At 35.3% G+C, this 14,163-nt stretch overlaps 1 protein-coding gene across 29 annotated transcripts in view; it reads left to right on the plus strand.

The window, feature by feature from the left end:
- ESRRG (estrogen related receptor gamma) overlaps positions 1-13,836 on the plus strand; it is a 656,445-nt gene extending 642,609 nt beyond the window's left edge. For all 29 annotated transcript variants that reach the window (XM_035280541.3, XM_078356579.1, XM_054248101.2 and 26 more), the window contains one exon: positions 9,936-13,836. In XM_035280541.3, coding sequence (XP_035136432.1) covers positions 9,936-10,180 — 245 coding nt within the window. In that variant the 3' untranslated portion in view covers positions 10,181-13,836. The remainder of the gene's footprint in view (positions 1-9,935) is intronic.
- The last annotated feature ends 327 nt before the right edge of the window (positions 13,837-14,163 follow it).

Raw genomic sequence — 14,163 nt, forward strand, 5'->3', positions numbered from 1 at the left:
TTTTCATGTCTAAAGTCAATAGTCAACAAGCTCTCCGCTTTTCTCTTATCATGGTAGCTGAGTAGCATTGCTTCTTTTCAAAAAATGTCTGTCCCAAAATGTTCTTACAGGTGATTCCATTGTTCATTTAGCCCCTCAATACCAAGAAAAATCAATTGAATCAGAGTTCATACTAAAGAATAACTGATTAAGTGCTCTAAGTACCATTTTAATTTCTAAATTGTGCCACTTCTACTGTGTTGTGTAATTATGGCCTTTGCTTCGCCCGTCTAACCTGCAAGCCCCATCATTTTAGTTTGGGGCAAACAACTCAAAGTAATTTTCTCTGATACTATTAATATGTTATTTATTCCATTTCTGACTATTACTTGGAGCACAGCAATAAAGTTGTAGATCCAATATTGAATGCTGATTGAACTTACTTAGATCCAATGTGGTTTTCTTAAACTGCCCATACACATATCATAATACTCTAGACACATGAAATGGCTTCTGATTTTTTGTGGTTTCTCTGTGTGTGTGTGTGTGTGTGTGTGTGTGTGTGTGTGTGTGTGTGTGTGTGTTTAGGAATTCCAGATTAACATAAGTAACTTTTAGTGCAAAAAAGAAAATCTATTTCAGTGTAATTTATGTAGATATCCTAGCTTTTCCTGCATGGACGTAGATGATAATAACCATTGTCTCCTTTATCTTAATTTTACCTTATTTTAAACATTTATCTTTATTCAATAATTATAAATGTTGTGCTTATGCTTGGAAAACAGACATTTGGCTTCCTGATAATGGCTGTCATATTTTTTGTAGCTTTGTTTCTGTCATTAATGAATTCAGGAATACTTGTAACACCAGAACATCACTGGAAACTCTAACTTCATGTATATGACTGAAACAACAATATGTCATGAACTATTATAATTCTGCAGTTTTCACGCTCAAATCTTTGAAAACGCTAAATAATAGTTCCAATTACTTTTGACGATAAACTCACAGGCTCATTTAAGTCATGTATTTTCTTATTTTTGAGTATTAACAAGCTCTTGGGTAATTATTGCATCCCCGATTGATATATCTCTGTGGGATGGAAAACTACGTCACAATATTGTAATTCTTAGGACCCAGTTTTTTTGTGCATATAACAAGAGGTTTGACTAATATAAAATTATTTCCAATTCTAGAATTATATGATTCTGTAATTAATTTCATCTCTGTATTAGAAAATATAGTAAAATATTTCTATAAGCACCTAGGTAAAATTATATGAGATTTATTTCTCTTGATTGGATCTCTTGATTCTTATGTTAAGAATTTGTTTGAGATTATATACTGTGAGATTAAAAGCAGTTAAAGCTAATGAATCACTTTAGTCTGACCATTCTCTGTTGCTCAAGTCATAAGACCTTCAATCCCTAAAGCAGCCACTCATATCCCAGCCTTTGTTGCCCCTGCCCTATCCCAGCCTGAAGCCAGGTGAGCCCAATCCATTCAAGAATAAACATGTTTCGAGTTTTATTACTTCTACACATTATTTCCAGAATAATAGCACCTATTGATATTAAGCTACAAGTAATGATTTAGTTGTCAATTTAAAACCATAAATAATAACAACCTCATGACGGCGTTCTGTTCTTAAGGACAGATGGTTATGTATGCAGAGTTGTATAATTAATTCCAAGGTATAGAAAGTTTATGATGCTGGAGGATACTGGAATGGGCAGCATATTTAATTAGGATATTTGGACCCTCAATATAGGTTTGGCTTAGTGTGTTTTTTATCATCACTATTAGGGAAGCCTTTTTAGATATTGTTTTTGTAACAATCACCCAATGAAATAGTAATATCATCTGTTTAGGACATATATACACACATGCATACATATACACACGTGTATACACACATATATACATATGTAAACACACATTTACACACATATATACATATGTATACACACATTTATGCATATATACGCATTGTGCCTAAAAAGAGGAATGTTTTCTACTAATTCCAAATTTTACCTCCTTTCGGAGTACGTGGCCTAAATATGTAACTGTTTTCTCATCTGCAAAATAAGGCAGGTGAATTAAATAATGTCTAATATCCCTTAAATCGCCTAAACATTTTAGATTACGTTAAGTAAAGGTGGCCAGTTTGGTTTGATACATGTATATATAAATGCATATGTGTGTGTTGTGTGTATGTGTATGTAAAGTAAAACTGGGCCTTAGCCAATTTTACAAAATTTCAACAATTTGTTGATTTGGTATTCTGGAGATAGTTTTAGCTGCTAGTCAAAGGAGTATCCTTTTTCAGAATCTTTCTGTAGACATTTTCTTTTTAAAGCTCCTTCTAGGGACTCTCTTATTTGATTCCACAACATACCTGTACAGTAAACATGTCCAGTATATATTTACAGGTATGTGAAGAAAGCTGATAATCATGCATGGCTATTATGAGGCAGAAGGTGGGACCTTCTGTCCTTTGCTATCAATAAGCTATTTCTATTTCACAAATAATTATATACATGTTTTTAAAAGGATTAATGCAGAAGATTTTACCCATTACAATTTCATATCTGGGAGCCTAAATTAGTATTTTCAATTTGATTGAGAATTTCCTGCCCACTTCCTTTATCTTCCCATCTTCTTGGCATTAGAGAACTATAAAACTACCCAGAAAAGTGACAACAGAATTGGACATGAAATGTTTACCAACAAATTGTAACATTCTATGAGAAATGAATATATGCAAGCTTTGTGTGGCAGGTAGAACTTTGCTCCTAATTTTTACCCAGAACAAACCATAAGTAATAGTATTAGGTAAATAAGAAATCAAAATTACAACCTTCCATCTCCTACTTTACTTTACTTTGATTTTTACTCGTTTGCCTTCATTGGGTTATTTTATTTAAAATAATATATTTTGGAAGTGAGCTTTAAAAAATGTAATACAACCATTAAATTTTAAACATATTACAGTATTGTAATTTTTAGGTAAAAATAAATAAAAGCTGGCTCTTAAATGTTTCATGTTCAATGGTCGCTCCGTCTTGGCATGGTATAGGAAATATTTGCTGCAAATAGCTTTAGCCTGCCAATATTTACCTGGGTAATATGTGTTTATTACCTGGGCAATAAGCACATAAAATACTCTGCAGTTGCTTATTTCCAGGGAATGATTATAGCATAACATTATTTTCATCTATATGTTTCAATATAATGAGTTCTCTGTTACAAAAGGTCATTAGCACGGTGCAGATCATCTATGATGTTGTAGAATGTTGAACTATTCACCACCCAAATGGATATCAACATTCACTTACCCAATACACTGTAATTGTCTTTATGACTTTTAGCAAAATGAGTTAGAAAGCCCCTGGAAAAGTGTTTGGAAAGAGAGAAAAGATTTGGGTGGGGTGGGGGTGTGGCAGAGAGGGAGAGAGAAAGTGGTGGTGGGGGGCGCTTTGAGGAATTATAGGAAAATAGAAAAGACCTATTGGGTAAATCCCATTTTGCAAAGTAAACATAACACAATTAACAGTAATTTGGGATTTGTAAGGAAAGCCTGAAGGAAAGAAACTACAACCACGACCATGGAGGTTTTCTGTGGTTCAGCATTTTGTATAAATACAGTCAGAGTGATCTGTGTGGCTGATGTAAATGTTAAAGAAAGCTAGCTTTACAGCCACAGCAGGAAAGGAGGAAAACAGGCCTTCTAAAAAAACTAAAGATATCTTAATGGAGAGCTGTGAGACTGAAAGTTCTATTATTGTCACCATGGTGAAGCAGAAAAATCAGAATTATTATTACTATTTTCAATATTAAAATCATCAGATTTCTGGGTTGGAACAAACCTAGACTTTTTTTTAATTCAGCTCCCTACTCAATGTCTGAAAAGCTTCCTTGGTATTTCTGCTACCTGTTTCTACAGCCTCCACAGAATTCTGCTTGATTCGTTACTTTCTAGAAGAGACCATTCCATCAGAAATTTCTTTTTATCTATCTCACCATTTTAATGCAAAAGAAAACACAAAAAAAATTACACAAAAGTATAGACCTTAATGAGTGTATGAGTTTCTTATGCTGCATTAACAAATGACCATACTTTGATGGCTTTAAATGACACATATTTATTCCTACAGTTCTGGATGTCAGGAGTCAATCAGTTTCACTTTCAGAATACAATGTATGGAGGGGTTTCACTCCCTGTGGTGACTCTTGGGAAACATCTGTTTCCAGGCCTTTTCCGGCTCCAAGGGCGGAAGTCCTTGGCTCAGGGCACCTTCCTCCATCTTTAAAGTCAGGAGTGTAGCATTTTACCTCAGTGGTGACATTGCCGCCTTCTTCCTTGGCTTCCAAAGACACTTTTTTTTTTCACTGAGGGCCCACCTGAATAATCTAGGATAATCTCCCTTACCAAGATCCTTAACTTAATCACATCTACAAAGTTCATTTTGCCATAGCAGGTGACATTCACAGATACTAGAGATTAGGACCTGAGTATCATCTTCATGGCCATTTTTCAGCCTACTACAGGCAAGATCAAGAATAAAACTTGCAATGTAACCCCAGAAAGCCCTTCAGGTGTCTTGTTCCTATCTCAGCTCCTTCCCTTCCCTTCCCACAAAAGTAATCACTACCTTATCCTGAGTTTTATAGTGATCACTTCCTTTTACTATAGGTTTTTAAATAAATGTGTATACTTAGTTACTACACTTTAGTCTTGCTCATTTACTCAAAAAATGATGGATGCATTTTTAAGTCTATACTCCAAAGTTCCTCCTTCATTTTATTTTTCTTACAATTTATTAGTTGAAGATGCCAGGGCATTTGACCTACAGGGTTTTCCCACTGTCTGGATTTTGAAGACTGTATAGTCTTGGAGAAGTTCATCATGTTTTTTCTGCCCTTTGCATTTTGTGCAAAATGGCCACTGGATCCGCAGACTTAATCAGACTCAGGTTCCAGGCCTATGGCACCTGTAAGTGATGTGCTGTTCACCACGAGATCCATCTTGTTTGGCCGTGTCTCTTTTTGTGATGTTAGCAACTGTTGGCATTCATTACCTAAATTAATCAATCACTGGGGGTCGAAAAATAGTGATTTGTAATTTGGTCTTTTTTTCCTCTTTTCATTCAGCAGGTGGGATATGTATAACATAATGCTCTCTCTTATCTCTTATTTGGCTATCAGTGATACAATTTGCTTAGGAAAAGTAGCATAAATGCTTCATTATTTCTCTTTATTTACTAGCTTTCTCAGTGAATAATTGGTGTCCTATTTAAAAAAAACTATTATAAACACATGTATTCAAACATGTTTAATGGATTTCAATCAATTGCAACTATAATCCTTTTGGAAGCTCAAATTGCCCCATTTTTGTCAGTGGGAACCTCTTTGGGTTGGCTTCTGAAATCTTTAATAACCTAGTAGTTTTAGATAATATCCTTTCTATTTGGTGTGACAGAATGTTCCATGTTCATTTTAAATATTTACTGACTGAAGCCTAGAATCAGATTACAGCGTGGGCACTTGAAGTACCTTCCAGGGTTGGCCCTTCTTCCCAGGCCAACATCATCTGTCTACATAAGTACAGAGCTGGGGATGCAGACACATAGACATCATTGTGGCACTGTGCGTGTGCATGTACGTGTGTGTGTGTGAGTGAATGTATGTATATTTTGGGAATACCTTGTCACCTAGTTTTTCTGTAGATGTCCCTGAGTTTTTAGTTTTGCCATCTAGTTGCTCTGTTTTTTTAATGCGAACATTTGGAGAGGTTAATAAAATTCACACACTGGGGCCTGTAGGGGGCTGAGGGATCCTAGGGGAGGGATAGCATTAGGAGAAATACCTAATACAGATGGTAGTTTGATGGGTGAAGCAAACCACCATGGCACATGTATGCCTATGTAACAAACCTGCACATTCTGCACATGTATCCCAGACCTTGAAGTATAATAAAAAAAATTCTATCTATGTTAATTTAGAGTCAATTTGCAGTGGCAGTCAACCAGTCTTCCTTAGTACCCAGCCAACTGCTACCTGAAGAATCACTGTTAGGTGCCATGTATATTGCATATGGAAATTCAAAGAAACAAATTCTTTCATAGAAATAGACCTTTTCCCAATTCTCTATTCTTTGCATCACATTCTGTTTCATTCATTCAGTGATTGGAGAGGGTCCCATTCATCCTTCCCTTACTACCCATCTTTATGTAGGCAGTTTACAAACAAAATCGAGTCCTGTGTTTCGCAGAAAAGTTTACACTGACGGTTTATGTTATATACTAGGCTTGGGTCTGAATATACTGTGTCTGTATCTAATATTCAATTCCATACTCAAAATGAGATTTGGCACCATTGAGAAAGTATTGCCAAGAATGGTCTAAAAGGCCTGAAGAAAGTTCCCAAGTGGGACTTAGGTATTTTGGAGTAGTTACGCCTGTGCCCCCAGGGATTAATATTTTTTATCATAGAGAAGGGCAGTATTTTATTCTCAGGAGGATATAAAAATAAACTTTTCTTTTTCAGTGGCTCTAAGTCTTACTAAATTTGCAGCGGTAAGGACGATGATATTTAGCTATCTTTCCAAAGCAGATGATCTGAACTAGACACATTTCTTTAGGATCCCTTTCACAGAGTAAAATATTGGATGTTATGATAAGGTTCTATTTTATTATTAGGTGTTGAGACTTAATATAGAGGCCATTATATGTGTTGCCTCTATGTAATCAGAATAAAAAATACATATGTCACTTATTAAGCACCTATTTCAGGTGAACGTGGCCTCATTTTACCTCCCCAAACCCTGGAAGACAGGTGGCACTGGTAACATGTCAGTCTCAGGTTTAAATTCAGTCATAGACACTCTGGTTATCTTTTGAAATCTTGATTCTTTCAGAATAGTATTTGTTTGTCTTACTGTCTAATGCAGTAGTTCTCAATCCTGGCTTGGCAGTAGAACTACCTAGATTTTTCGCAATGCTGATATCCTAGTTCTGGTCTCTGACTTACTAGACTTGGGGCCAGTAACCAAGTTTTTTAAGACCTCACCCAGTGTTTCCTGTCTAGTTAGTTCATAAACTCATGATTGCTATTAAGTTTAGCTGGTTCCCATTAGCACAAACACTAGGACTATTTCCTTTAAAGCCTAGTTTAAAAGAAACTAGCACGAACTATGAAAACTAAATAATTACATACATTAATACCAGTTCTATTGAGCCTGGCATCAACATGTAAATTTAACCAAAAGAACAAAACAGAGATTAAAACCACAGATCCAGAACTTGAACTAGGATCCCTAATGGAGATTAATATTTTCTTCAGCAGTCTGCCAGCTGAATCATTGTCTAATTAAATAGTTCAGATTTAGTGAGTTTGCATTTAAAGTATTAGCAGATCTGAGAATGGGTAAAGCTAAAATGAGTTAGAATCTTTTCTGCAAATGGGAAGTTAAATTATCATAGTAATTTGATTAAATCATTTTTAAATCTCTCATGCTAAATCACAGCCTTTAAAGAATAGTTTGAAGTCTTAATTGCTGTTTGTGAGCATATCTCTCTGCTATTTGTTCTCGCCTCATTTCCCCTGACATCCTATAATATATCTCCTGCCGGGCAAGAGTAGTGGGAAAGGCAAGACTAGGGGTAGGTAACTGTGTAGCTGACTTCAAGCATTTAAAGATATGCCATGTAGGAAAAAGAAGTTTATCCCGTATTGTTCCTACTAGAACAGGACCACAGGATAGAATTTGGAGACATATTTAGGAAAATTTTAAAAAGACAATAATTAGTTTTGCCTGTTGTCAAGGAGAATCTACGTACTTAATATACGCCTGGCAATGTCTTCATTAGGAATGTTATAAAGATGGCTGATGAAGATGGGAGTTTGAATGGGATGTGTTTAGAGAACAGTCCATCTCATTTTTTAAGGGAATGCATGTTTAGTGTTCTGTATTCCAGCAGCATGATTGATTTGAAGAATCCTGAATTTAAACCTGAGACTGACATGTATTACCAGTGCCACCTGTCTTCTAGGGTTTGGGGAGGTAAAATGAGGCCATGTTCACCGGAAATAGGTGCTAAATAACTGGTAAATGTATTATTTTTATTCTGGTGTGTTTTAGTCTAGTTGGAAAATAGGTATTTCAAGGTTGACTTTTCACTGCAGTGTGTAATTCCCATTTTCTCCTTCCATCTATTCCTGTTTTCCTGTAGAGAGCTAATCATTAGACTCCGGATAAGTTGGGAAAGTCCAACTCATCTCTGCTCCCTCATGCACAAGGTCCTTATTGCAGTCTTTTGTCTACCTAAAGACTCGCCATAGTGATTCCCCATGCCCCCCATTTTTCCTTCAGGTAGCAATAAAGTGCAAAACTAGAGAGAAAGAATATCAGAGCATGTTGCCATCATCTCTATGACTGTGTTTTCTGTCCCTAACTTCACCAACTCTTAGACAACTTTAGAAATTATGTTTGTTTGTTTCTAAGAGCACTATAGGAGGTGGATGAGATTGCCATGCTGAGAGGAACCAGACTGGAGAGAAGCTGGGTAGAAACAATCCCCAGGGAAAGGCCAAGCGTATGTTGGGGAGTGACCTGAGTCTTGCTCCAGGGCACTACTATCAACACTATTTCCCACTTGGAAGAATTCCTTCCTTTTTGCTCTGCCAGGCAGAAATTGAGTGTTGAGCAATAAGCAACTTTATTCCAGATTATTCAAAAAATTTTTACGGAGTTGTCATTAAACTACCTATTGTGAATAGTGGTCAGTTCACCAACGATGTGACCACTAATGACTCAAATGCCAATGTAAAGGAAAAAAAAGAACATTGAATAAAATACAAATACATCTTTAAGATCTGTTCCTAGTTATATCCATCTCTCTTTTAATTACTTTGCCATATTTCTTATTATATGTTTAGCCACTTGATTTTAAATTACATTCCCTCTTTTTGTTCATGTGATCTATGTTTGAATTATATGAAAGATTAGGCTAACTACATATATCTTAGAGCTCAGCATTCTCAGAGAACTAGAATTATTAAACATGAAGAATCCCCCAAAGACTCCATTATGTGTAATTAACAGATAAACTGTCATCAGAATCAATAAAACGTGCTAAATGATTCAAACTTGTATATAATTAAGTGTCTGCTTTAGAGCTGGAGCTGTAACTTTTATTTTTTTCCCCACATCTCACATTTCTCACAAGAATAATTGTGGCAACCTTGTTAACCCTTTCTTTGCTTGATTGAATTAGATTTTCAAATTTGTCATTTAAGGGTAAAGTTCACCTTTACAAATGTGAAAAATATTTCAGAACTCAGTGATCTGAAGATACCATTTGTTTTTAATCAGGGAAGAAGACTATGTCAGGATGCTTTAATGAACTGATACTAGAACATTAAATATCTTAAAAGGATAAATAATTTATTGTGATTTCTGTATAGTGCTAGATTCCATGCATTCACATGGAGTTCTTAGGATCTTAGTCATCAACTTTTTTCCTCCTTTTTGGGAAATATTGGCTTTTTGCAAGCAATATCATAATTTTAAACAACCTTCCCCTACACAGCACTAAGGATAATACTTTTAATAGATGGCCTTCCATGGTTGTTTGTTGAGTGAATGAATATATACCTGGATGAGGCAATGAATAAAATAGTCAAGATTATAATATGTTAGAAGAAAGCCTTCTCTTGCTCAGCCTGAAGAGGAAAAATACACATTTTAAATAATTGATCTTTTCTAATAATTCCCATCTTCCACGTTAGTATTTGAAATTATGTAAGGAAATGTAGAAATAGGTTGTAGAAATGTGAGACTCTGAACAGATCAGTTTCAAACTTAGAAGTTCAAAAATAACTAATTTTGTAACTCTAGACTATATGGGTTTGTTATTAATGTGATGACTTATATCTTTTGCTTCATTGCGCAGACTCCATGCACATAGAAGATGTTGAAGCCGTTCAAAAGCTTCAGGATGTCTTACATGAGGCGCTACAGGATTATGAAGCTGGCCAGCACATGGAAGACCCTCGTCGAGCTGGCAAGATGCTGATGACACTGCCGCTCCTGAGGCAGACCTCTACCAAGGCCGTGCAGCATTTCTACAACATCAAACTAGAAGGCAAAGTCCCCATGCACAAACTTTTTTTGGAAATGCTGGAGGCCAAGGTCTGACTAAAAGCTCCCTGGGCCTTCCCATCCTGCACGTTGAAAAAGGGAAAATAAACCCAAGAGTGATGTCGAAGAAACTTAGAGTTTAGTTAACAACATCAAAAATCAACAGACTGCACTGATAATTTAGCAGCAAGACTATGAAGCAGCTTTCAGATTCCTCCGTAGCTTCCTGATGAGTTTCTTTCTACTTTCCTCTATCATCTTTTCTTTCTTCCCACATTTCACTTCCTCTTTGTTCTTTCTCTTTCTTCTTTCCCCCTCCATTATTTCTTGGGTTCTTTCATTCCTAGTTCCCATCTCCCTTATTTTCCTTTCATCCACCTGTCTGCCTTCTTTCTTTTCTTTGCCTACTCTCTTCCCTCTCTTTCCTCATCCTCCCTCTTTGTTCTAAATTTTAAATAGTTTTAGTTGTTTAAAAAAAAAATTCCCTCCTTCCCTTTCCTTTCCCCTTTCTTTTCCTTTCTTCCTGACCTTCTTTCTATTCTTTTTCTTCCTTCTGCTGCTGAACTTTTAAAAGAGGTCTCTTAACTGAAGAGAGATGGAAGCCAGCCCTGCCAAAGGATGGAGATCCATAATATGGATGCCAGTGTACTTATTGTGAACCATACCGTCCCCAATGACTAAGGAATCAAAGAAAGAGAACCAACGTACCTAAAAGTACAGTGCAACATACACGAATTGACTGAGTGCAGTATTAGATTTCATGGGAGCAGCCTCTAATTAGACAACTTAAGCAACGTTGCATCGGCTGCTTCTTATCATTGCTTTTCCATCTAGATCAGTTACAGCCATTTGATTCCTTAATTGTTTTTTCAAGTCTTCCAGGTATTTGTTAGTTTAGCTACTATGTAACTTTTTCAGGGAATAGTTTAAGCTTTATTCATTCATGCAATACTAAAGAGAAATAAGAATACTGCAATTTTGTGCTGGCTTTGAACAAATATGAACAATAATGAAGGACAAATGAATCCTGAAGGAAGATTTTTAAAAATGTTTTGTTTCTTCTTACAAATGGAGATTTTTTTGTACCAGCTTTACCACTTTTCAGCCATTTATTAATATGGGAATTTAACTTACTCAAGCAATAGTTGAAGGGAAGGTGCATATTATCACGGATGCAATTTATGTTGTGTGCCAGTCTGGTCCCAAACATCAATTTCTTAACAGGAGCTCCAGTTTACCTAAATATTCACTGACACAAAGGATTAGATTACACCTACAGTGACTCTGAGTAGTCACATATATAAGCACTGCACATGGGATATAGATCCGTAGAATTATCAGGAGTGCACCTCTCTACTTGGGAGGTACAGTTGCCATATGATTTCTAGCTGCCACGGTGGTTAGGAATCAGATACTGCCTGTTTGCAAAGTTACAGACCTTGTCTCAGAAGGAGCTGTGAGCCAGTATTTATTTAAGAGGCAATAAGGCAAATGCCAGAATTAAAAAAAAAAAAAAATCGTCAAAGACAGCAAACGCCTGACCAAATTCTAAAATCTAATCCATATAAGTTTATTCATTTAGGAATGTTTGTTTAAATTAATCTGCAGTTTTTACCAAGAGCTAAGCCAATATATGTGCTTTTCAACCAGTATTGTCACAGCATGAAAGTCAGTCAGGTTCCAGACTGTTAGGAGGTGTAATCTAATGAAGAAATCAATTAGATGCCCCGAAATCTACAGTCGCTGAATAACCAATAAACAGTAACCTCCATCAAATGCTATACCAATGGACCAGTGTTAGTAGCTGCTCCCTGTACTATGTGAACAGTCTTATTCTATGTACACAGATGTAATTAAAATTGTAATCCTAACAAACAAAAGAAATGTAGTTCAGCTTTTCAATGTTTCATGTTTGCTGTGCTTTTCTGAATTTTATGTTGCATTCAAAGACTGTTGTCTTGTTCTTGTGGTGTTTGGATTCTTGTGGTGTGTGCTTTTAGACACAGGGTAGAATTAGAGACAATATTGGATGTACAATTCCTCAGGAGACTACAGTAGTATATTCTATTCCTTACCAGTAATAAGGTTCTTCCTAATAATAATTAAGAGATTGAAACTCCAAACAAGTATTCATTATGAACAGATACACATCAAAATCATAATATTTTCAAAACAAGGAATAATTTCTCTAATGGTTTATTATAGAATACCAATGTATAGCTTAGAAATAAACTTTGAATATTTCGAGAATATAGATAAGTCTAATTTTTAAATGCTGTATATATGGCTTTCACTCAATCATCTCTCAGATGTTGTTATTAACTCGCTCTGTGTTGTTGCAAAACTTTTTGGTGCAGATTCGTTTCCAAAACTATTGCTACTTTGTGTGCTTTAAACAAAATACCTTGGGTTGATGAAACATCAACCCAGTGCTAGGAATACTGTGTATCTATCATTAGCTATATGGGACTATATTGTAGATTGTGGTTTCTCAGTAGAGAAGTGACTGTAGTGTGATTCTAGATAAATCATCATTAGCAATTCATTCAGATGGTCAATAACTTGAAATTTATAGCTGTGATAGGAGTTCAGAAATTGGCACATCCCTTTAAAAATAACAACAGAAAATACAACTCCTGGGAAAAAAGGTGCTGATTCTATAAGATTATTTATATATGTAAGTGTTTAAAAAGATTATTTTCCAGAAAGTTTGTGCAGGGTTTAAGTTGCTACTATTCAACTACACTATATATAAATGAAATATATACAATATATACATTATTTTCACTGTATCACATTAAAGTACTTGGGCTTCAGACTTCAGAGCCAACCAACTGAAAACAGGAGATGGAGATGTGTTCAAACAACGAGATACAATTTTTAAAGTTTTCAGTTTAAGTAACTCTCAGCATTGCAAAAGACTAAGTATCTCACAAATAGGAAATAAAACTAAAACGTAGATTTAAAAGAACTGCACGGGCTTTAGGGTAAATGCTCATCTTAAACCTCACTAGAGAGAAGTCTTTTCAAGTTTTAAGCAAGACCATTTACTTAATGTGACGTTTTGGAAAGTTATAAAGGTGTATGTTTTAGCCATATGATTTTAATTTTAATTTTGCTTCTTTTAGGTTCGTTCTTATTTAAAGCAATATGATTGTGTGACTCCTTGTAGTTACACTTGTGTTTCAATCAGATCAGATTGTTGTATTTATTCCACTATTTTGCATTTAAATGATAACATAAAAGATATAAAAAATTTAAAACTGCTATTTTTCTTATAGAAGAGAAAATGGGTGTTGGTGATTGTATTTTAATTATTTAAGCGTCTCTGTTTACCTGCCTAGGAAAACATTTTATGGCAGTCTTATGTGCAAAGATCGTAAAAGGACAAAAAATTTAAACTGCTTATAATAATCCAGGAGTTGCATTATAGCCAGTAGTAAAAATAATAATAATAAAACCATGTCTATAGCTGTAGATGGGCTTCACATCTGTAAAGCAATCAATTGTATATTTTTGTGATGTGTACCATACTGTGTGCTCCAGCAAATGTCCATTTGTGTAAATGTATTTATTTTATATTGTATATATTGTTAAATGCAAAAAGGAGATATGATTCTGTAACTCCAATCAGTTCAGATGTGTAACTCAAATTATTATGCCTTTCAGGATGACGGTAGAGCAATATTAAAGAAGCTTCCACTTTTGACTGCTCTTTTGTATTGTGTTTCTTTTTTTCCCCCCCCAAGGGACCAAATCAATAAACACTGCCCTTTGTTGCTTTCATTCAAAGAGTATCGCCGAGTACCTGTTTCCTAAAAATAAAGTCGGAGTTTAAATAAGTGCTATATAAAGGCTTGTCAGAATGAATTCTAGGGTGCCGAGAGACATTTTGCATATTTAAGAGTATGCAAAGTGTCTCATGGCACATTAGAATTCATTCTGACAAGCCTTTATATAGCTCTTATTTAATCTTAAAGCATCTCCACATCATTCTGCATTACTCAAAATCATCACCTCTATGTCAATGTCATAACAGA

The sequence above is a fragment of the Callithrix jacchus genome, chromosome 19 (genome assembly GCF_049354715.1).
Source record: "Callithrix jacchus isolate 240 chromosome 19, calJac240_pri, whole genome shotgun sequence".
Classification (NCBI taxonomy): domain Eukaryota; kingdom Metazoa; phylum Chordata; class Mammalia; order Primates; family Cebidae; genus Callithrix; species Callithrix jacchus.